Source organism: Pangasianodon hypophthalmus, chromosome 13 (assembly GCF_027358585.1).
Source record: "Pangasianodon hypophthalmus isolate fPanHyp1 chromosome 13, fPanHyp1.pri, whole genome shotgun sequence".
In the NCBI taxonomy this organism is placed as follows: Eukaryota; Metazoa; Chordata; class Actinopteri; order Siluriformes; family Pangasiidae; genus Pangasianodon; species Pangasianodon hypophthalmus.
The window spans coordinates 6075847-6100369 of record NC_069722.1 but is presented as its reverse complement, the minus strand read 5'-3'; the positions used below and the strand labels follow the sequence as shown (position 1 = coordinate 6100369).

The 24523-nt window shown below is 38.6% G+C and overlaps 1 protein-coding gene across 6 annotated transcripts in view; it reads left to right on the top strand.

Annotated features, from left to right (window-relative positions):
* The window catches only part of arhgap23a (Rho GTPase activating protein 23a), a 79028-nt gene that overhangs the window by 28494 nt on the left and 26011 nt on the right, over positions 1-24523 (top strand). For 4 of the 6 annotated variants that reach the window (XM_026917016.3, XM_026917012.3, XM_026917013.3 and 1 more), the window contains exons 1-6: positions 406-9661; positions 16615-16812; positions 21641-21665; positions 22493-22585; positions 24072-24150; positions 24440-24494. In XM_026917016.3, the coding sequence (XP_026772817.3) occupies positions 9437-9661; positions 16615-16812; positions 21641-21665; positions 22493-22585; positions 24072-24150; positions 24440-24494 (675 nt within the window). In that variant the 5' untranslated portion in view covers positions 406-9436. Of the gene's footprint in view, positions 1-405; positions 9662-16614; positions 16813-21640; positions 21666-22492; positions 22586-24071; positions 24151-24439; positions 24495-24523 lie in introns of those variants that run through there. The other 2 variants (XM_026917015.3, XM_026917014.3) reach the window with 1 other exon arrangement.

The window sequence follows — 24523 nt, the reverse complement described above, 5'->3', positions numbered from 1 at the left end:
ATGAAGGCTGCTGGGTTTTGCTGCAGAAATAAGAAGCAAGTGTGACAGTCAAAGTCTCCAGAAGAACTGTGGCTGCTTCTGCAAGATGCTCAGTAACACTTACAGCTCATTTCCTTATAAAACTGCACACACTGTACCTGAGACTACTAATTTTCTTTTTTCAAAGCAAAGAGTCATCATAACAAATATTGATTTGTTTCATTTATTACTGTTTACTGAGCTGTATAGTATTTTTTTAATGTAGAAACATTTAATTTCATTATTTTTGAAGGCATCTACAGCATTTCTTTGCATGTGCCTAAGACTTTTGCACAGTACTGTGTGTATATATATATATATATATATATATATATATATATATATATATATATATATACATATCCTGTGAAGTTATCATAAGCAATACGTCATGTGACGTCTGCCTCTATTTTCTCTGTGCCCGCATACACCATATCTCCACCTGTATCTCTGCACAGATCACAAATGCATGATGGTTGGAGATTTGAGAGGGTTTTTTTTGCATTTGCTCTCTTTGTGGGTTTTGCATCCGGATATTATCGTGCTACTAGACACAGTCCTTTAAACACTCCACACTCTTGAACTTTTCACCTAATGATTTTCATCAGAGAGCTTTGAGTGTGTGTGGATATAATCTTTTTTACTCTCTTTCTGTCAGTGATAGTGCTATGCTGTGACCATTGGGGGCACAATATGTATAGATTATGAATAATCACAAGGCTGATGTTTGTCACTCCCACAAAACTTCTGTTAAAACTGTGCACTCACACTTGAATGTATGAGCAAATTAGTGAGGGAAAACAAGCACACTAACTAACCTAGAAAGCATTGTGTCTTTGATTTCATTTGAATATACTTGTCAGCTTAGGTCATGTTATCTGCTAAACAATAATGATTAATGAATGTGACTAAAATTCCCTCAGAAATCCTGTCAGGTTAGCTTGTGTTAGCTTCTGAACATTAACGATTATTGAATGTGATTAAAATTCCCTCAGAAATCCTGTCAGGTTAGCTTGTGTTAGCTTCTGAACATTAACGATTATTGAATGTGATTAAAATTCCCTCTGAAATCCTGTAAAGCTAGGTGTTGTTAGCTTCTGAACATTAACGATTAATGTATATAACAAAAAATTCCCTCAGAAACCCTGTCAGCTCATGCTAGCTTGTTAGCTAGCATTACCAATAAACAGTATGAGTAGTAATGAATATAAATATAAAGAATTGTCCCAGAAATCCTGTCAAGCTAAGGCTAGGTTAAACAGCTAGCTCACATTATGAACATTAATGAGTATGACTGAAAAGTCTTCTCAGAATTCTCTCAGGTTAGCTAACCAATGTTAGCAGGAAAGATTATAAATATTTATGAGAATGCATTAACAATCTTCTCAGATACCTTGGCAGTTTAGCTCATGCTAACTAGCTACCTAGTGTCATTAGTGATTATTATGAGCATTTAAGATGTGTAAATATACAGTGAAAATTCTCCCAGAAATCCTTCAAGGCTAGCTCATGCTGGCTAACAGGATGTGAAAATAACTGCGTATATAGTGTATTCTGTCAGGCTAGCACACTGTACCCAGCTCACTAGCATTAGAATTGATAGTTAAAAGTGTATCTGTGTATTGTAAAATCACAGCATTGCAGAAACCAAAAACTTCTATGTTTGTGTGTGTGTGTGTGTGTGTTAGTGAGCAGGAAAGAAGTAGAATCATTTGCCCACTCGACAGTATCTTATGTCTTATGACTTGGCTCAACCCTGGGTTAGTGCTCGGAGATGATGCACACATACACACACACACACACACAAACACACACAAGCTGGCTCTGTTCAGTAATCAGTATCAACAGGAAACAGTAGAGATGAACTGATCGTTATGGCTGTGGTTCCAAAACATTCCCAGAGCTGCCAAATGAGTGTGCATGTATATATATCTGAGAGTGTGTGTGTGTAAAACGGCTATGGCTCAGAGAGGAGGCATTGTCTTGGAATAAACGTATCTCTTTTTGCCACCAAGAATGAGCTCTGTCACTGGAATGTAAACGGACATGACCATGATTTATATCTCTGTCACGGTCACTTTAATGATTTGGGAAGAGGGATCACAAGATTAGGCAAACCAAAAGAGCTAAACATTCCCAAGGCCTGGCATCATGTATCTGTGTGTGTGTGTGGGTGTGTGTGTGCACGAGTGTATGAAGTAATTTTGCGTATCCACTGGAAACTTTGGTGGTCTGACTGACCAGAGAATGCTCTGGGCTTTTCCAAACTGCCTTTCAGCTTCAGAATTCTCCTCCTTTTTCTATTTTTTATTTTGTGTTCTCTTTTCCTCACATCACTCTCGAACGACAAGCATTCCAGCCACCGCAGTCCCGCACACAGAGGAGGAAAGAAGAACGTCATCCCTGCAGCCCAACATTATAATTTAAATGCTGCTAATTATACAGAGGCCGAGCGGAGTGGAGCGGGATAGATGGCAAGATGGAAAATCCATGCAGAGGAAGAGTGATTAATAGAAGAAGAGAAGCAGAGAGGATGAGTAGAGGAGAAATCAGAAGGCTATGACAAGGGAATGTACTGTGTTGCCTGTATAGTGGAGAGCTTCAGGCATTTTTCATCTTCAAAGCTCTAATTTATAATGAAGTTTATAATAACTGCTCTGTAATGTTTCAAGAAGTAGCTAGAATTTATAGTAACCCAGTGTGTATGATAGTTCACCATACGAACCTGTGAACAAGGTTGAAATTAATTTGAATGTTTGAATTAGTTTCAGCCGAGAGGAGGATGATTACTGGGGATGTAATTACTGCTTTTTTCCAGACTATTAGACCTGGTTTATTCGTCTGTAGTTCTTCTGTGAATGTGTAAACGTGTGGGGGTGTCATGCGCAGACGTTTGCACACGTGTCTGCCAACATACTCGATGTGAACATGGGCAGTAGGTGGCAGTATCACATGAACCAAAGAAGAATAGACAGAAAAGGAAAAACGAAGAAAGTCTCACATTTCACTGTAGTGAAGAGAGCTGATTGAGGAAGCAAGGCACTGGATATGGATATTACGGTACATGCAGTTACATACAGATATAGTTTTCTTGTGGAATAAAGTCAAAATTAAAGCCAGTCTGAATTCATAAAGGAACCCTCTGGCACAGTTACTGAGAAGATGGAGTGGTTTATTCAGTGGTAGATCCTGCATTGTCACATTTCTGTGGTTTAGTAGTTGCAAGTGGTTAAAGTGTATTTAACACAAACAAAGCCACAGTGAGTTGGCAGATTCCATCGGGTTTTGTGTCCACGTGGAAATCAAGGCTAGCCTAGTGTGGAAATGTTTAAAGCCCTGATTATGGTTATGATATTGCTCCAGCACTGACTCGCTGTATGGATGACATCATCAGTACAGACATGCGTGCATGCACATGCAGCTATGCAGAAAATGATAAATGATCCTAATATAATGTAATCAGTGCAGAGCGACTCCACCCTGAACAAACCCGGGCTATAATACACTCACACACTGCATGTAGAACGTCAGCATGGACTTTTACATTTTTACAGTCGATCTTGCAGTCATACTCTGCTCAGCTTCCCAGAAGGAGAAATTTTCTGATGCTTTTTTTAAATTAAGACACTTAAAAATAAAAACAGTGATTGCTTTGGTGCCGTCTGAGTGGGACAGACTGTAATTTGGAGCACAGTTAGGTAGCTTCCTCCCGAATTAAACTTTTTTTTTTGCGGAAAGCTCATCTCATCTGAACTGAATTATGGGATTACTCTGAGAAGGCCACATTTAATCTAAAAAAAAAACAAAAAACCTTTTTCATAGAAGCACAAATCTGCAAAAACAGACTACCTGGCTCCTTCTTAGGAATAAAACACAGGGGTAATGATACTATTGTGCTTGTTGATTATCGTTGGATATCCTATAACTAATAATGAGAGCATGCCTAGTATATGTGTGCTTGTGTTGCTTGTTGTGCTGTGTGGTGTGTTGTGTGTTGTGTGTATGCCCCATCTGGAAGCTCTTTGGTTTCTGCTTTAGATGATAGTCTTTTCTTCTCCCTTCTCTCTTCTCAACATTCAGCTGGATAATTTGTACCTTCTGTCATTTCCTCCTTTTTTCAAACATGATATTTTAAGCTACTTTACAAATCCAGCACCTCCGATCCTTAAGTGCCTGTGACTTTATTTGGCTGTAGTGCAGGTAGAACATTTTTGAGGAAGTAGCAGATCTTGAGGTGATGTGGTAATGCTCCTTTTTTGGCATTTACATTTATCCATTTTAGCCAAAAACAAAAAAAAAAAGTGAGGTTGAATCCAGTCCAAGGACAGAACTGACCAGAAACAAGTGCTAGACGTGAGAGGAAATGAGCACAATTTAAATTATTTCAGTTATCCATCATGTATAACACCAGCTAAAAGTTACAAATTACATTTGCAGGAAGTCTGTTTCTGTATATTATTTTTATCTGCAGGTGTGAGGAATTTAACTCTGAATCCACTGAATGGTTTTACAAATTTTTAAGGGATTAAATAAAAGATTTTAAACTGCATCTTGAAGCTTAAGAAAGAGAGAGAGTGAATGAGAGAGAGTGAGAGAGAGAGAGAGAGAGAAGCAACATCCTTTTATTTTTTTCCCCTTGTGCTCTATGCATTTCAGCCTGGCTCGTGTCCACATAAAGAACTTCACACCCCAACTGATAAACACAGTGTCACGCTACTTAACGTCGCCCAATTTAGGAAAGCACTTGGTGCTGCACCAGCTCTAAGTTATGTAAAACAAGAGCAGGTAAATAATCTTCTTGTAAACAACACACAGGTGTAAACACTCACTCTTTACCCACTCGGGCTCCGTTACTTCGCCTCCCATTCACAGCCGGCACTTGGCTACATCCCTTGTTCCTACAGTCTGTTAACACTCTGGGAAGATGAGTAAGTGGTTTTCCTTCTGAAACTTGTTATTATTGAGTGCCTTGTGTCTAAAGATGCTAATGAGAAATGGAGTGGAGGAGTGGATGAATAAAACAAGATAACACAATGCAGGAAAAGGACTAAACGTGCATGATTCTTCTTAAATCTACAGTAGCAAGCAAGGTTTGTTATATACTATGCAGCATCACGATGTATGTCTTACTATCCTTGTGAGGATCTTCCAGAGATATAATTATTAATGCAACTAATTAATGCAATGCACGCAATTATACACCTAAACCTAACCCAAAAGGAAAACTTAACCAAATTTAACCAAAAGGAAAACTTTTGATTCGTTTAGATTTGAAGTAAAAATTGTTTTCTCATGGGGACCAACCAGATGTCTCCACTACCATTTTAATCTCCTAAATACGTGTACACACACTTTTTAAAAAAAAAAATTGTTGTCATTGTGATTGCTGTGAGGCTGCTGTTTTAGTATTTCCTTGTTATTGGTGATGTTTCTGTTTGTTGAGTCTAGTTCGGACCTCTTCGGGTCAGTGCTTTCTGAGGATTACAGCTAAAATGAACCAGCTGAGTAACTACACACTTTCTCTTCCACACAAAAATCTTGCATTTTGCTGATGTTTTATGGCTCTGCAGGTTTCTGTGCTCTGTGTGTGCTGAAAAAAATCGTACTGTCCTGTGGGCATGACACTGATGTGTCTCACACTGTTCAGGACTTGTGTGTCTGAAAAATGATTACAGTCTCCAGCAGGGGTCAGACTTCATTAGAACTACATGTGAGGATTTCAACATGTGCCCTTGTGCGTTTGTGTGTGTGTGTGTGTGTGTGTGTGTGTGAGAGAGAGAGAGAGAGAGAAAGGGGGTTGACTCTTGAGTTTGTCTCTTACCGTAGTTACCTTTATTAATTATAGTTAATTTTCCAAAAACACTCATAATATTTGGGCTAATAATAAAATTCATCCTTATAATTATACTGTATGTTATAGTAAAAATTCTAAGAACTGCACCTGCAAAACAGTATTTATATGATTCTCTGTAGTTCTTCTTATTAAATCTGATATCAGAATAATTACCAAGCAATAATGGTAAACAAGATTACTTCATATTCAAAATAATAATTGTAAGTTATGAATAATCATCATAAAATTGTAGTGACTGTTGAAGACTTTGATCAGTGCCGTATTCCCAACCTTTTTCACTAGACATTCGAAGGATGATAATAAGCATCTTTTCAAGGGTTCTTTGGATGTTTAACGGTTCTGCTTGGAACTTTTCCTGATAGGGAAATCCTTCGTTGTAGGGAAATTTTAAGTATTCCTGAGAGGAACAAACCTTTAGGATGCCAGATGGAAACTTCTTATCCTAAAAGTGCAGGCCAGTAATAGAAACCAAGCGAATTTTAGTTTAGTCTCAGACATATTTTACATTTTTTTTTCAATATATTCCACTGATTTGCAATGGTGCTTCTGTAGCTGTGTTCATGGGAAATTTATGGCATTGGTGTGATCGTGAAATGTGGATGCTTTATAATAATGATATAGTAAGTAAGAGTGTGTGTGACCTACTGCATGACGTTACTGTTGATTTCAGTTCTTTATTAGACATTTTTCCGGCTTGCTGTTTTCGTGTTGCCGCTTGTCCAGTTGTGCGGCTGGTGTAACCTGTCCGCCCTCTTGAGAGGCACTGGAGCTCTGCCATGGCCACCTGCCTGTCTGTCTCTCACACACACCTGAGACGTTCGGCGAGGTTTTCCACAAACCTCTTTGTCTGTGAGTGTTCATGCGTCTTACAGACCTTTCTATAGACTTGTGTGTGTGTGTTTATATGTGTGTGTGTGTGTAATGGGTGAGATGGTCTGTTGCAGCTGTTGGCTGGTAGAGTGAGCAGCTGTAAGGATGTGTTTGTCTGGTACCATTTCTTTGTGGTTTTCTTTCTACCCTGAGTTTTTCTCCATCTCTCTTTTTTTCCTTTCGTTTCGGTGTCTGTCTGTGGCTGCGTCTATGTTTGCGTACCTGGCAGATCCTCTTCGTTTTCCCCTCCATCTTTTTGACACGAGGAACGCGCTGAGACAGAGACCTAAAGACAATAAAGAAAGAAAGACTTGCTTTTGGAATGTGTAATGTGGAAAAAAAAATCACGTTATGTGAGGTTCAGGAGTGAACCACTTGTGCTGAAAAACTGCAAATTTCCCTTTTTTTCAAATGTTAAAAAAGTACAGTAGGGATCTCATGATTAATTCGATTTAGATCCAGAATGACAGTGTGATTATAAATCCATTCTGTATGCGTATATATTAATACATCTCATTTAATACCTTTTTTATTTTTGTAGTCTGTGTACTGATTTTTTTCTTACTATTTTCACTTGCAGCATTTAAGTAAGAAGTAAAACCCATTAGAGTGTGTTGTTATAGGAAACTAATCAACGATGGGGTGGTGCGATGTCGCCTGACACGAAGCAGACTCACTGTTACCACCCAAAGTTGATTATTTTCCATTAAAAGCACATCCTGAAATGTTATATTCCTCTTACATCACAGCAGATCATCAAAGCCAACAATTACAGACTTATAGAATGACACATCATACTTTTTATCAGTTTATAGTTACATTTAATGTGGCGGAACATCTGCAAAACAAGTCAGTTCCTGGTTTTACTTGCGTTGTAGCAGACATAAACAATCGTTCTTTCACCAGGCTCTCTTTTTCCTCTCTTTTAAAGTTAATAAGACAAAAAACACGTCATGTTACTGAGAAGTCCTGCATCCTGAAGACTTTCCTGTGGTGGAAAACTTGTGTCCAAGCACTGACACTGGAGACTCCTTCCAAAAAGTCTTTAAGATCTCATGTTATTTCTTTAGCAACCTAACTGAGCCTAATTGAACTAAATATCTAATAACTAAAGAAAAAAAGAAATACAAATAAATCTGAAGCATTAAAAAGTATGATATGGCTTCCAGGATTTTCTTTGCTTTTATGCACTATGAACACATATTGTAGTGTTCCTGCTAGCCTGTGATTCAGTGTGAAACTATAGGCTCGTTAGTATTAGTAAGTCTTTTGAGTAAGCTGACGGCTGTTTATTTGTCATCAGGCATGTTTCGTACTGTTGGAAATTTTCTAATAAAAAAAAAATTATCTTGTAAATCAGTGCATGTTCCAGAAGAATCGTGATGCAGCAAAGAATTAAACGATTATTTTCCCATGCCTAGTATTTAACAGGGAAGTGCAACTTAAAAACACTGCCAGAAAAGATGCAAAACAGCTTATAACATGCTTGGCATCCTGTTTCTCTGAGTAACAACTGCAGTATCAGTGTCATGACATCGCACTTCCCAGCTCTGTTTGTTTCCTCTATTGTGTTATAACTGGCCTTAGCTTCTTAGTGAAGTTTTGGAGTGTAGGGATAGCAGTTGTGCCACGCTGTCTATTTTCCCACACCCACACACCCACACCCACACACACACACACACACACACACACACTAACACACACACACAGTGGTCAGCTGCCGCTCAGACGCCTTCCAGTCAGACTGCAATTGTGCATCTCCATTTCTTTACAGTTTGGTGTTTAATTAGCAGTTCTGAGTTTTTCTGTGCTGTGGAAAGGAGTGATTACACACTGAGAGAGAAACGAGAGAGAGAGAGAGAGAGAGAGAGAGAGAGAGAGGGGAGGGGGTCTGTCCTGCATTGACACAGTAGAGCTGACTGGGTGACTCAGTGTGGCAGGAGAGAAGGAAAGAGGAGGTTCAGAAGACTCAAATGACGAGAGTAAGAGAAAAAGAATGAAAAAAAGAAAGTGAGAGAGAGAGAGAGAGAGAGAGAGAGAGATAGAGAGGGGAAGTCAGCATGTGATGCTATCCTAGTCCAGTCAGTGAGTCAGATTCATTCAGTTTAACTTGGATGACCAGTTTTTCCAGCTGCTGACCAACTCTTTTGGATTTACTATCCCACCACATGCCACGCACGCACACTAGCACAGACACACACACACAGACACACACACGTGTGCGCACACACACACGTTTGCACCCGCATACACGCCGTCTGCCAGCTGGGAGTCTCTGATCTGCAGACTGAATCTGCTTTCATCTCCGGATGTGCCACCACAGTCGGAGCACACCGGTCTCCGTCTGGTGTGTGTATGTGTGTGTGCGTGTGTGTTGGTGTGTGTGTGTGTTCTGAGCCTGCCGGAGTGACATGGAACTTGTTGGATTAGCTATGGAATGCTGAGCGACTCCCGTCGTGGAAAACCGTGGAATATCGTGGAACGAGTTCAAGAGTTTGGAATTCTTTCCTTCCTTCAGTGATCCTTTTGGCTTTTTAAGCCCTTTCATTTTCTTCTCTGCTCAGTCTGGAGTCTGGCAGTCTGAGATGAGCTCTCTATGACTGACGCTCCAACTAGCCCGTCCTCGTGGAAGCGTGTCTGTGTGTGTGTGTGTGTGTGAGAGAGTGTGAATAGCTTTACGTGTGTAGCTGTGCGATGTTGACAGCGGGTGGGTTGCCTGTGGTAATGCCTGCTGCCACTGCATGTCCACGACTCGGTGCTACAGCGTGGAGTTTTTGGGACGTTGTGGGGGTGGACTGTAGCGCCCCCGAGCCACGCTGCATCTGGGTGGCCGTGTTCCGGGACGACTCCCTCATCACACACACTTCCAACAGTGAGTCTGCACCGACTCGACCCAGAACAGCTTCATGTGAGAAAAGGGTAAGCCGTATGTGTGTGTGTGTGTGTGTGTGTGTGTATGTGTTAGTGCCTGCTCCAGTGTAGTGGTGTATCCTTCATTCATACACACTTGCACCAACTTTGCAGCAAGCATTAAACAGAATGAATGACTGTAAATCGGGTTGAATTGAATTCTTGGGAAATAACCAGTGTAGTATATTGTGTACTTGGTCTCACTTAATAGTGATGGCTAGCGTTGCCAGATTGGACTATTTCACTCTACCACACTGGTTGGACTCTGGCTTATGGAAGTTAGGAAAGTATTGTGTTCCAATCAGAAGGCACTTCCTAAGTAGGAAGAATTTTTCTGCTGCATTTGTGCACTCGGATTCCAGATCACATTTAGTAAGGATTCTGGATCACATTTAGAAAGTATTCTGAATCGTATTAACTAATTAGCCTCTTAAGTAAATATTTCCGATTGTATTTAGTAAGTATTTTCGATCGTATTTACTTTGTATTCTGGATTGTATTTAGTAAGCATTTCAGATTGTCTTTTTAGTAAGTATTCCGGATCATGGTGGTAAGCATTCCGGATTGCATTTAATAATTATATTCTAAAGTAAGTATTCCCGATCACGTTTAGTAAGCATTCCGGATTGTATTTAGAAACTGTTCCGGATCGTATTTAGTAAGTATTATGGATTCTATTTATCCTCTTCAATGTAGGCAATCTCATAATTCAGTTTACCAGATCAGAGGTGTGTGAAAGTTTCAAGAAACATGGTGGACTATTTAGTCACCAATCAGTCTGTTTACATTTAAAAAGTGTAAGTGAAATGCTTGTCTCAGAGCTGTTACAGTTGTTCAAATATTTGGTAATTGTGCATTTATTCATTTGGCTGAAGAAGCGTGCTGGAAGTTACTATTATTAAAATTATCAGAGCTAAAACTTATGATGTATGATGATGAAGTACATCCTGAATGATATGATGGCTAAGGTTGCACTACTATGTAATAAGTTATGCTTTGGACTGATTTATATTGGACATTCCAAGCTGGCAACCGTAATGATGGGTTGAAGAGTCTAATTAGTAAGTCGGGGGGAAAGGGAGCCTTCTAATGAGTCTGTTTTTTTTTTCCTTACAAAAACTGCTGCTTTTATGATTTCTTTTGGTCACTGAAGTTAAGGTTAGTGTGTGTGTGGAATGCAGGACAGGGCAGTATAGGAGGGACACGGCTTCACAACTCTAAACACAGACGCAGCTGGTACACACACAGACACAAAGCCCACAGGGACGCAAACACACATTGTTTATTTATTACTGGTGTTTGTTCAGTGGATGTAAAGCTGCGATCTGGACTCTGTGTTTTGTCCTTATGGTGTTCCAATCTCGAGCATGGGTTTTATGATTCCTCACGACCGCAGCTCTATGTGCTCTTTTCTTCCATTCTGAAATGGTGCAGTTTTGTTACCTGGACCTTCTAACATGTTTTTAATTTCATCATCTGTGGAGAAGTCTATAAACGTAGCTTCTGAGCTGTATTGAATAAAGCTATAGCTTCATCATAAAAACGTGCCTGCTCTTGAGTTATATTAGGTTAACTATGAGGGAGGTGCCGTGTTTTAGAGGGTGAGCAGGTGGGGAGACTTTTGAGAAAGACTCTTCATCCTCAGACACACAGCTGCACATACAGACACCTAGTGCATTTGCTTTAACAATACACAATGCATTGCCATGGTTTTAGGGGTCCAAGCACTAAAGGTGCTCAGGAAATATCTTTGTTTGTTTAATTGCTAACAGTCTAGGAGGCAGGCTCTGTACATAGCTTTGCAGACAGTTTCGTCCTCACCTCATCCTTGGTACTTTTAGTTTCATTATTTTAATTTTAAAGTGCAAACACTGTTGAATAAGTGGAAAACCCAGTTTAACAGTCTTGCGCTTAACTGAAAGAACAGAAAAACAGGTTGATGTGCCCTCTTGGATCTTCACACTTTCATGCATATTTAAAAGTGAAAAAAATGGACAACTTATTTTGGTGTTGAGTTGCAGGTGCCTGTTTTAGAGACATAGGGGTTTCTGTTGAGTCCTTTGTGTGTATGTGTGTGTGTCTGTGGGTGTGTGTGTGGAGTAGCCTGTGTATCGTGTGTGTGGGGTCTGAAGGCATGGCTAGATCAGAGTGGCCAGTCTGCAGTGTGACCAGAACTTGAAGTTTCTAAGGGTCCTGGGATTTGAACTCATAACCTTTAGAACCTTAACCGCTGAACCACTACAACCATACCATATAATTTATATAATTTTGTAGCAGTATAATTACAATATGCAGGTTTTGTCCAATTTTTTCACTGCTACCAATATTGGCTGAGGCTTTAGGTTTTGCCATCTTAAATGCAGGATCAGGCACTGAGAAAAACCCATGATTGGTAGCTGATTGGACGTTGGGTGGGTGGCATGGTGGTCTAGCGGGTTGTGTTGCTGCCTCACACCACCCAAAAACATGTCAGTAAGTGGATTGGTGATGTAAATTTCCTGTTATGGACTGGCAAAGCATCCGGGGTGTATTCCCACCATGTACCCAGTGTTCTGGGGGTAGGCTCTGGATCCACCCCTACCTTGACCAGGATAAAGCTTCTGCCAATAAATCAGTGTGTCTCACCTTTATTCTTCACATAAGAGGAGATAATGGGAATTCACATTTTCTTTTGTCAAATCAGTCTATTTAAAATTGGTTACCCATTTTGAGGGAAACCTTTGCGGATGTGGCTGAGCTACAGGCTGAGACACATCCCAGGCAACTATGAAAAGACGATGTGAACTCTGCTGAGGTGATAGCCATCTCAACCATGAGATGATATCAATCCTATGATATCACAGTGCTGTTATGAACTTACACACAGTGCAAAGGGAAACAGTTGCGACATTATAACCGCACTGTGGTATTGTGCGATTCATCATCAGTGTCAGTAATGAATGATGTCACTTTCCTGTGAGATTATGAGAAAATCCTCAGCATTGAGTATGCTCAGAAAGAATAAAGAGAACACCTTCATTTTGCAAAAGGCATCCCACACACATACACACACACTCGAACTGGAACATCTAGTGGTTTGAAAACATTGTTTGGAATAGCAGCATTAAGAAGGACTTGAATGGATAGATGTTGCTGGAGGGGGACAGGATAGGAGCAGTTTTTGAGCCTGCAGGGGTGTGTGTATGTGTGTTTTGGGGGTAATAACAGGGCTGTGGTATTCTCAGCGACGGGAGGAACCTTGTGGTCGAAACTTGGCATGCTCTAGCACGCTGAACTCTCTGTGTCTTTTGCTCTTTTTTTTAAAGTGTTCACTTGTCTGTTGTCTTATCTGAGCATGCCCAGACCTAGCAGTGAGCTCTGTGGAATTCACCGTTGTTGTTGGCTACCCTCATTCATTGATTCACACTCCTGTCTTCTTTCTATCTTTCTCTACCTGTGTATCTCCTTAAATCATCATGTCTAGGTTAGGGGTGGGTGATAATGGCAAACGGTTCATATGGCAATCCTTAAAAGCTTCATAATACATTATATATTATATACCACAGTATTTTACTAGTGGTGAACAAGCTGGTAAAACATATATCATGATATCAAGATTCAAAACACTTAAACCACAGTTTTCAAAAACTACAGTTTCAATGGGATTTTTATTTTATTTTAAAATCTCTATATAAAAAAACTTCACAACAAGTAAGTAATAAAACATTTGAAAGTGTGCTGCTGTAGGTAAATAATAAAGACGGAGTGGTGTTAATGTAACTGCCCTGAATTTGATTATTTTCCAATATTGGAAATATTGTTTTCTTCCTTTTATACTACAGTAATTTGCCAATGATTACATTTTTTTATTTATTTAAGAAAAAAGGTCACACTTTTATCCATTTATAGTTTTGATATTTAGATATTTAATCAACGCCTTTTGACCAATTGGATGCAACAATTCAGCAACGCTGTGGTATAATAAATTTTAATGTCAATCAGCTAGCTGGAGATAATGACGAAGTTGGTCAGTACTACTCTTGTGATCCAGACTACTGGATTTCTCAGAAGAGTGGTACTTTTTATTGTTTTGCCATTGGAAACTGGTGTACGCATAAAAGTGCAGGTGGCCAATCAGATTGCAGCCTTCAAGATTCTGAAGCTTGTAGCCAGAAAAATGTGCAAAAGGTTTGTAAACCAGAGGAGGAACATCTGAAACCGAGACTACATAAGTGTTAATTACATTCTTAATATTCTCAGAAAAGCATATTTTCATATATTTGATTGCAATATCGTTGTTATTTTGCTTGCATTCATTTTGCTGAGGGTTTTACTAACAAAGTGCCAGCACAACATTGGATCCATGTTACATTGCACCACAAACAGATTTTAATGTCCAGCGAGTAACAATGGAGCCTTAAATTCAACAAGTTAGTTATGATGTTAAAATATCGCAATAATGATATCGTACTCTATCATATTGCTCAGCCCTTGTAACTCTTTGTATCACTTTCTGTTCTTTGCTTTCACTAGCTTCTCAATCCATGCCAGTTTGAAAGGTTAGACAGAACTCAGGGAATTTTGGAATGGAAAAAACGGATTACATCATTCGGGACAGTATTCAGGGTTGTTGAAGAGAAAGAGAGAGAAAGGAAGTGTGTGAGTGAGCCAGAGGCAAGCGAAAGGGGTGAGATCAGATGGGAGTGTAATAAATGGAACATGATGTGAGGCAGAAATGCAGAGAAATTTGAGAGGAGAGAGATGACAACCATGTGTGTGTGTGTGTGTGTGTGTCTGTGTCTGTGTGTGTAAGGGAATGAAGAGGTAGCAGAGTTAGTGCTCAGGTTTAGGGATGTCGGATTATAGAATAGCAAGAGCACATAAGAGAAGAAGGGACACATTTCACTTTCAGTAAAGTACCAGAAAGAATGTCCTCATGTCTCTTTTTTTCCCTGTGTGTACAGCTCGTCTGTCTGTGTATATTTCGGTTGAACAGCTGGCGAAATCCTCATCTCACCACACTTCCTGCCACAAACCAAGCACAGACTTCTTGTTTTTGTGTGGTAGGAAAGGGGGATTTTGTGCCCACTCACAGAAACATACTAACATTCACCTCGTTATCCTATATATAGCTAGACAACACATATGCCGTACACAGAAAGTAGCACATGTCTGGGCTGTGTGTGTGTGTGTGTGTGGTTTTGATTTTCTCCATGGGGTTCAGCATGATTACAGCATAATTTTAGCTTAATTCTATACAATTAGCTTAGCAAGGAGTAGATTTTTATGTTATTCCCAAACTCCTCTGTGCTCCACGTACTTCATAAGCGGCTCTGTGGTTCACTGATACAGAGTCAGAGCTTTCCCTGAACTCAAATCAAATATGACCTGACTGGAATCAGGGATTTTCCTGTTTTTCCCTTTGAGCCTGTTTGTGATTCCAGACATTTTTCCCAAGCTGCCTATGAGCAGATATTCCCGGAGGAGCAGTGCCTGGTTGGTAGCGAAAATGTGCCTTCATGGCTATGTTGAGAATATCCCAGACCCCTCCTCCCCTCTTCCTCCTCCGCTGGAGCTCTGTTTGCTCAGGTGGTGCCGGCTGATTGATTGACAGATGTGGGACAGTTGTAGAGAATAATGGGCTGTTGCTTCTCGTGTGTGTCTGAGAAACAGTATTCGCAGCCAGGAGCTGAATTGGGACATGTTTATTGGTCAAACAGACAAAGTGGGTGTTATTTTGTGTCTGTTAACCTGGCAGTGTTGCTTGCTTTGTTTGTATTATTTATTACATTTGTTTAGTCTGCATGTTCACTTCCAATTTTGTAGGTAATTTTCCAGATCATTTTTCTGTCTCACAGAATGGATGAATGGTCTGATAAAATTGACCGTGCCCATGAAGCATAGCCAGGGGTCAGTGAATTATTAATTTTGTTAATAATTAATTAATTTTGTTAATAAATAATTTTGTTACAACTGACCATTATCAAAGTTATTATATTTGTTATTTAGTTTTCCGAGTTATTATCCGAGTTATTGTCAGTTATTACTACTTTAATTGAATGAGTTTAATCAGGCGGCAACATCACATAAGGAAAATCGGTAATTTGAAAACAAAAACATGAGCAAGGTCAAAACCAGGAAACACAGAAACATCGAACGAGGCTCAGACTTAGTGGACAAAAGGCACAAAAAGACTTCACAAAAAAAATTAAACATCTTAAACACAAGGGGGTGTAAATGGTTAAATTTATCCAGAACTAATACAAAACAGCTGAACACAATAAGGTAACAAGCACATGACGGAACAGGGGGCAGAGACAGGACCAAAACAGAAACAAAAACAAACACGAGCAACACATGGCGCTTGTCTCCATTGGGAACTGCTACACAAAGAGGAAATCTGTGACACCTTGACAATTGTACTTAGTGGAAAATTCAGGAATAAGAAATGTGTGTCTCCAAAAACTAGCCAAAAGGTTATAGATATTTAAATAATGAGTCTAATATCTGATTAGTTGAATTATGTTAGTAAAATAAATATGTACTGAGGGGGTCTGTGCAATTTATTTTACAGTTAAAGGAGCTCCTTACTGCAAAAGCATTCAGAACCACTGATACAGAGGGTTAAGTGTTTGGAAAATCACCAGATTTCAACCAAACTGATAACTCACAAGTTAAAGCGTTCTTGCGCAGGACTGGAAACACTGAAAAAGTCTAGAATTTTTAAGCACTAACCAGATGTGCAAACCAGCAAAAAAGATTTGCTGTACACTAAGGTCCTCAAACTGTCTTTAGATACTCCCTAATTTTCTGCTTAATACATCTCGCATTTCATGTTTTCCATTTTCATGATGCAGCTAATGACGTTGAGTAAGTTTCTTGAGAAAAGTCTTATCTCGGGATTAGATAGAACAGCTTGCTTCCTGGTATGTGAACACATGTTTGTTTAACAGATCTTCATTACTGTTTTCTGTTTGTTCTAGGCAAAGGGGCGAAGAGATGGGATCTCGTCATCCAGTGATAACCCTCGGCCAGTCCTGGGGGGAGGAGCTGAAGGCAGGGGTGTGTCCTGGCAGGGCCCGCGGACACTGGTGCTCCATAAGAACTCTCAGGGCTTCGGATTCACACTGCGGCACTTCATTGTATACCCCCCTGAGTCAGCCTTGCACACTAGCCTCAAGGTAAACTGCCAATTACCGTAACCACCCTCATAGCAACTAGAAAATAAAAGCCAATGTTTACATAGACAAAATGTGAATATGGTTTGTTATGGTATTAGTCATGATCGGTGGATTCCCACTGCTTTAAATGTTGGCATGACTGATGTGGGCAGACAACTCATCATAGTGGCTTTTGAGGTTTCCAAGAATCATAAGAGCAAGTTGGTGGTAGCTGACAGGAAGCATTAGAAGGTACTGCAACCTCAGCTCAACCCAAACAATTAAGATTTTAGAGCATCTGGAAAGATAAAGATAGGAAACTGGAAATGGGGGAAACCACAAGACAGGTGTGTTCTATGAGCACTAGAGCTGGGCAATAACACAGTGTTATCGGATATCAGATACGGCTGATAAATAACCAGTCCTAATCACCTGTGTTGGAAAGGAAAATGAATAGAAAACTAGAGTGGCTTAATTTAATTTTAAACAACTTGTCAAATAATGAATTGTCAATGAAACACTCAGGTACTCCGAACCACAGGGGTTACATATATCAGAGGTAGTATATTAAGTAAAAGGATATTAATGAGATTTAGTAGTTTAATAGTTTTAGTACCAAAACAAATATGAATGCTTTTATAAAAATAAATAGAAATAAATTACAGCCCAAACATGCCTGAATTACTGCAAAAAATGTAATAAAATAGCTCTACAATTTGCTGATAAATATCAGGAGGGTGTCTGCAGAAGAAAAGGCTATGCTGAGCTTCTTGTCAGTCAGCAGAAGTTAGTCTACTAGTCTGGACCTAACCAGGAGAATGTTAGGTTAACTCTGTGAGCTTTGCTAGGTGGTTAGGTTAACTCTGCGACTGGCTGTTTATGGTTGGTGGTTTGGATTTGGGTTGGTTTGGTTTGTTCATTTATTTCATTTGTTTTGTTAATTTGGTTGGCTGGTTGATTGGTTTGATTAGTTAGTTGTAAGGTTACCCTGGTAAGCTTCACTGTTGACTATTTTGAGGAGGTTACTATTGGTTAGTTGATTTCTTTTGGTTTGATTGGTCTGCTCTGTAGTTTGGTCAGTTAGTTGGTTTGTTTGGCTTGGTTTAGTTGGTTGATTGGTTATTTTTGTAGGTTGTTTTGTTAGGATGGCTGGTTTATTTGTTTGGTTTGGTTGGTGCATTGGGTGATTTGTTTGTTTGATTTTGTGGGCTTGGTTTGATTGGTCGCTCGATTTGTTTTTATTTATTTATTTATTTATTTATTTACTGGTAGTTGGTTTGGTTGTCTGGAAAAAAGAGTGGAGTCAATGCTTTAAAAAAACCAAAAGCTTAGTATTTCTAGGATGAATGTTTGGTTTGATGGATTGTTTGGTTTGATTCATTTGTTTGGCTTGGTTGGTTTTGTATGTTTAGTTGGTTGGTTGTCAGCAAAAGAAAGTGAGTAGTGGTATACTGCTAATACACACTAAGTGCTTAATATTTTAGGACAAATAAGCAGAAAGAGAAAGAAAGGAAGAATAAACAATTGGTACTGTGAAAGTAAAAAGGAGGAAGTGAGAAATAAAAGAATAAGTAGAAAGAGAATCCTGACATTGCAGTAAATGTGAAGACTCTGCTTAAAAAAGTTCATTGTGTTACAGAGACCTCTGCACTGCCACGTCATTCCAAATGATTTCTCCAACAGACTAACAAACTTTGTAAGGATGTTACATGTAATGTTATTGTTAAGAAAAAAATATACCTATCAAACGTGATTCTCCAGCTATCTAGGCACATGATATGGTACTGTGTCAGCATAATTATAAAAGAGTGTATCTCCCACTGTGTGAGGTGGTGATAACAAGCTGCAGATGTTAAAGTTAAGTGTGTGTGTATGCACAGTGAAACAAAGTCCCATTATTATCCCTGTGTGTGCCATTCCTGAGTAGATCCAGTTTTTCCCCTCAGTGAAAAGGCCTGTGTTGTGTTTGACTGGTACCACACACACACACAGGGTCGGGCTGTACCAAGTCCTGACCCACTCCAGTTTGTTTTCTTTTGTTCAGTGTCATGGCAGGTCATATGATTGTCTTCACTAGGAAATAAACCGGTTGTTATTTCTTGAATATGGTTTGACATGAACTGATTGACGCCGTTCAAACCCAAACCACCAGGCTAAAGCTGGTACATCTCAGCAACATGCCAATCTAATTTTGTCTCTGAAAGGTTGGTCTAGTGACAGTAAGAGTCACTACATACAGGTTGCCTGCATGAGTCAGGATGACCTGAAAGAGAATGTGAGCAGTTGATCATGGCTTTAATGGGATATTAGTAATTAAGTAATACATTAATGGCTATTATTAGGATTAGAAGTTTGCCAATTTGTCTGTTAATTATTGAGGAATCAGACTAGAGGCGTGAACATTTGCAGTCTGAAATTCCCAATTTCCTATCACTTATTACTTATAACTTACAATTAGCAAAGTACATGTTGATGCTTACGCACAAACTTATAGAATATAGAAAGTGGGATGAACCTGGGTTCAAGACCAATCATTAAAACATTAGTTAGATGTTTTTCTGAACCGCAAGCATGTCTCACTTTCTGTCTGGTCCATTACCTTAAATGCACTTCCTCTACTTAAATAACACTTCCTGGTACGTTACCTAAACTTTGTGACCTTCCAGAATACACTGCGTCATCAAATATCAGAACTATCATCACATGTATGCATTGATCCAATGCCAGTAATAATAATATGATTCTAATATGTATGTGTATCTGTAATTATGGGTGCTCTGGATCCCATGTTGGACCACAAACTGAGCTGAAAATATAAGCGTGAAATCTGGTTAAGAGATCATTCAAACAAATATAGCTAGCCGAATATAATTAAGCTAGTTATATATGATGTGATCACTGGTGTGTTTTTGACTACAGAACTCTTTCACGGTGCACTGTGTGTTAAGTAAGGTGTGTTTTTGGACATACAGTCTACATCCGGAAGGGTAAAGCCTCAGTATTGTGTGAGTGTGTGTGGAATGAGCTCTGTCAGCGCTGCACACTCACCTCAAACTGCCTGATCAGCATCCTGTGTGTGTGTGTGTGTGTGTGTGTGTGTGTGTGTATCAGTGTGGCCTCACTGATTTGGCCTACTGATTGAGGAGTTGTGAATTTGTGTTTGTTATCAGGGATCTTAGTATAATATAGCTGTCAGATAGTCAGAGTGTTGGCATTAACTGCTTTGTTTGCTTCAGCTTGCTGTTCTTTGCTGCCCTCTAGTGTTTTATTAAAGACACTACAGTACTTTGATAACAGGGTCTAACAAGCATTAAATGACCCCAAATGGACATTATGATTTTTCCACCACCTCATGCTTTGACTACCTGCATTTTCTATTCCAGATTTATAATGTAAGACTACTGTAACATTTGAACATTTTATCATATGTTATTAACATAACACATATGACAACTATACATGAAAGGAATATTCTTTGCACTGACTTTCCAGTCTAATGAGAAGGGTGAGCTTGCATTTCTTGACACAGCTTCAGGAGGTGTGTTTGAAAGAGTGTGTCACATTTTCACCATCACATCTAGCTTCACATGATACTTGTTATTTAATAGAGGAAAGAGCGCTGAAGCTGGCTTCACACGTGGGAGCTTGCAAAGGGACCCATTATTTTCAGTGCATGCAAAGAAATATGTGGGAACTCTGTTCCTCATTAGTTGCCATCCTGCTTGTAAATGCATATTCAGTAAATATTTCTGTATATTTTCATGATCGTGTGCTTGATTTCTGTCGAGGAGCTAGCAGAGGTCAATGCACAGATAAATGTGTCTGTTTTTAATACTAGTGCAGAGTGTCAGTATAGTGAAAATGATTAATAACATGTATAGTCTTAATTTAAATGTGGCTTGTTTGAATGTAACTCCCAGGAACATTTCTACATAGTAGCACACATAATCCCGTCATAGTTAGAGCAATATTTTTATTATTAATTTGTAAAATAAATGAACAAAACAAAAGAGGAGAGTGAGTTTCTCTCATGACCCCATTTGTGCTAATTCAAGCTAATTTGTATGTGAAAAAGGCTTCATCTGTGTTAAAAAAGTGAAAGAAAGTGACAAAACAGTCCAGTGAAAAGGTCCTCCAGTCATCTCATGTTAGACATCAAATACAACTACAAAAACATTTTAATCAAATGTCAGATTTATACAGTTTGAAGTTGATAAATCAGCCATGTTGCTAAGGTTTAAGCAGATCTTGAGGATCCGATGCAGTGATCACTATGGAACAAACAGTAACACCTAAAATAAATGTGTATTAAAAGGAAGACATCTTAGATACTTAGATACTGAAGAATGAGCATTAAGAAGAGATCATTAATCATTTGATAGATTTTTTTTAATCATTCATCATTGGTTTGATTGATTTGATCAGATATTTTGATCACATTTTATCAGTTAACTTTAGACACTATTCCAACAGACTGAATTACTTTTTTTATTAACATTTCTTAAAATCTCAATAAAATGCTGATTTTTATATTCCTATTTTATTATTTTATATATATTCTTATTTTATTATATATATTTATTTTATTTTGTATATATATTCCTATTTTATTAACTATATTTATTACAAATGAACAGTACCAGATCTTTCAATCATCAATCTCTCTCACTACTTCATATATAAACGTGTATATATATATATATATATATATATATATGTATATATATATACACGCATTTGTGCATTTTGGTGACAGTGAGTATTTATGGCATTACATTCATAATATGATTGTCTCAAGTATGATGTGTCTCAACTGTGTTTTCAAACTTTCTTTTTTTTTTCTAACCAGGATGATGAAAATGGAAACGGAAAGGGTGAGTAATGTTTTAACTTCTTATTTTTGTCATAGCTACATTCAAGGGGGTAGGGTTTAGGAGGCTAATTGGAGATTATTGAGCTTTTGTAGGATCGTATCTGTTTACATGATGGAGAGAAGCTTCATGAAGAGTTCCAGCAAACTGTGGTGAAAAATGCTTTGGTTTCTCAAGGCTTCAGTTGTCCACTAGAGGCCTCTAGTGGTCAAAAAATATCCATCTGTGTACCATGGGCAGTTGTTTTGTAAAATTTGGAAGAGTAAAAGCTGAAAAAAGAAATAAACAACTGTTGTAAACTATGTCAAATAAGGAATTCTCGAAAGCGTGTAGTCTAGACATAAGCTTTAAATAATATATGTGGGCAGAGATATCTTGCAGTATGTTAATATTTTATAAGTAATCATGTATTTAATATTAATATGTGTGCTTCACCTGGACAGTGACAGTGTTTGTTTAAGGGAACAGCGCTTTGAGATTGAATATGCTTGTACATGGTCAGAGCATCGAGCACTCTTTCTTGAAAGAGTTTGTTTGTATTGTGTGTTCAGTTTTTTTTCTGCACCTTATTAACATCCGAGGTCACTTTACAAGTACATGAGACAAAGTAACATTATTTAAAGCCCAAAATAAATAAAAACAAGAGTAATAGGCTTCATTGCTAACAACAATGACATAAACAGTACTGAATAAAATACTAATCAGGGTACTCTTATCAGTATCAGTTAAATGTACTCATAGTTATATTATGTCTGAAAAAATGGTATCTATGCATCCCGAGTCTTGACTGATGCTACAGTGATTGTATGATTGTGTGTGTGCTAACACAGGTCTACAGCGAAGTCGGCTGGAACCAATGGACACCATATTTGTGAAGAATGTGAGGGAGAAAGGCCCTGCTCACCAGGCTGGTTTGTGTACAGGTGAGAAATAAAACAGAAGACACAGTGTATTTGGGCAGGGATAGTGGGTCTGGGTACCTTGCCATGGAAACCACCTTGCGTTACACTTGGAGATGATTGGCCTGTTGTCATTTGGATGTTATGAAAAAGAGAGAGACAGGGTTCCAGGTGACATGGTTTTGACACTTCGGGTTTACATTTAAATGTTTATACCCCCACATGTGCACTCAAACATGTCCCTCTGTCCTAAACATGCACACAGCTCATGAGAATGCAGACATGTTGAAGCATAAAGAACTAATGTGTTGGTGTGTGTGTGTGTGTGCAAACACACGTTATCCTAGTACTATCTCCTTTACGTCTCTCCTTTAAGTATTTTCATTCTGTTTGGTAAGTCAACGGATTACCTTTACAATTGCGTTCACAGTCGTACTCATCACAAACACATTCACATGCACACAAACTGAAATGCCAAAAGATGAGGGAATTTGTGTATGTAGTCGTTCTTTTAAAAAAGAAATGATGCAGCCGTAGCTATTAACTATAGTTCATATCTAATCTGCCCTGGCAAACATTCTAGAAAAACTGGTTAGTGAGCAACTGGAGGAGTTTCTGGGATGAAATGGTATTTTATCTGAATTCCAGTGAAGTTTCAGGAAGTTGCATAGTACACAGTAGTTAAAGATCTTACATAATGCTGAATAATTTGTAACAATCTATATATTGTTTGGTACTTTATAATCACCTGACTCTTAAAACTTCAAGTCACATTGCCCTATCTGTTCTGAAAAAAATAAATAAAAAAAATGAAACACAGAAATACAGCTACTTTTATTGACTAAACTTAGGTATCAAATTGGCCAAAAGAAGGCATAGATCTCTTAGAGTTAATGGAGGAAAGGATCTTACTAAAAACCTCAACCTCAGGAATTTCTATCTTGCTCTTTTTATTGACCTGTGGTTGACATTGGTCCAGCTGACCACTGCATTAATGGACATCTTCCTGGCTTCCTGGTATAGGAATAGATGTTTAGAATGCCTGTAAATTGCTGTGCTGAGCATACGGATGTTAACACGAACACTCGCACGGGTATGCCTCAGGGTCCCGTCAATGAAAGATGAAAATTCCAGACACTATCCCAACAAATCGAATATCTTGATATTTCGGGTATTCTTTGACATTAAAAATGACATTAAAATGCCAAAACTAGGCAGGCATTAGGATCTTTTAAGGAAAAAATTCTAGCTCCAGTGTGGCTGTTTGCTATATTTGAATTCACTTTATTTTACTTTATTTTACTGCACATTATATCAAAAGGACATTATTATGGAGTCATTTGTGGCATGCTTAATTCATATCTCTGTTCTTATTTGTCATACAATATTGCTACCAGTTTTTATGTTATTGATGTCTGTAAAACATGACATATGAAACTTCCTAGAAATGGACCTGCTCGCTTTAATCTCTTTAAGACTAATGAATGCTCTGTGTGTGTGTGTGCTGTAGGTGACAGATTAGTAAAGGTGAATGGGGAGAGTGTGTTGGGTAAGACATACTCCCAGGTGATAGCACTAATTCAAAACAGGTGAGTCATTATTATAAGGATTACCATGGCTTTATCTGTAGAATTTCTCAGCATTTCTTAAACTTGATTGATGATACAGTGATCATACTTTAATATAAGGGCTGAATATCTGAGCTCATTAGTGCAATCGCATTTCATATCCTGTTTAATATGTGCATGAAATATAAAAATGGTCATGTCTTAGCTGGGTCCGTGTACAGTAAACATGTGGCACAACCTTGACATGGCATATTCTCATATACTCTACATATTCTTATTTATAGCCTTCACATTTTTTCTCTTTATCTAGTGAGAGTGTGTTGGAGCTCTCCATAATGCCAAAGGATGAGGATGTACTGCAGCTGGTAAGTGTTACATGTCTCACAAACACACA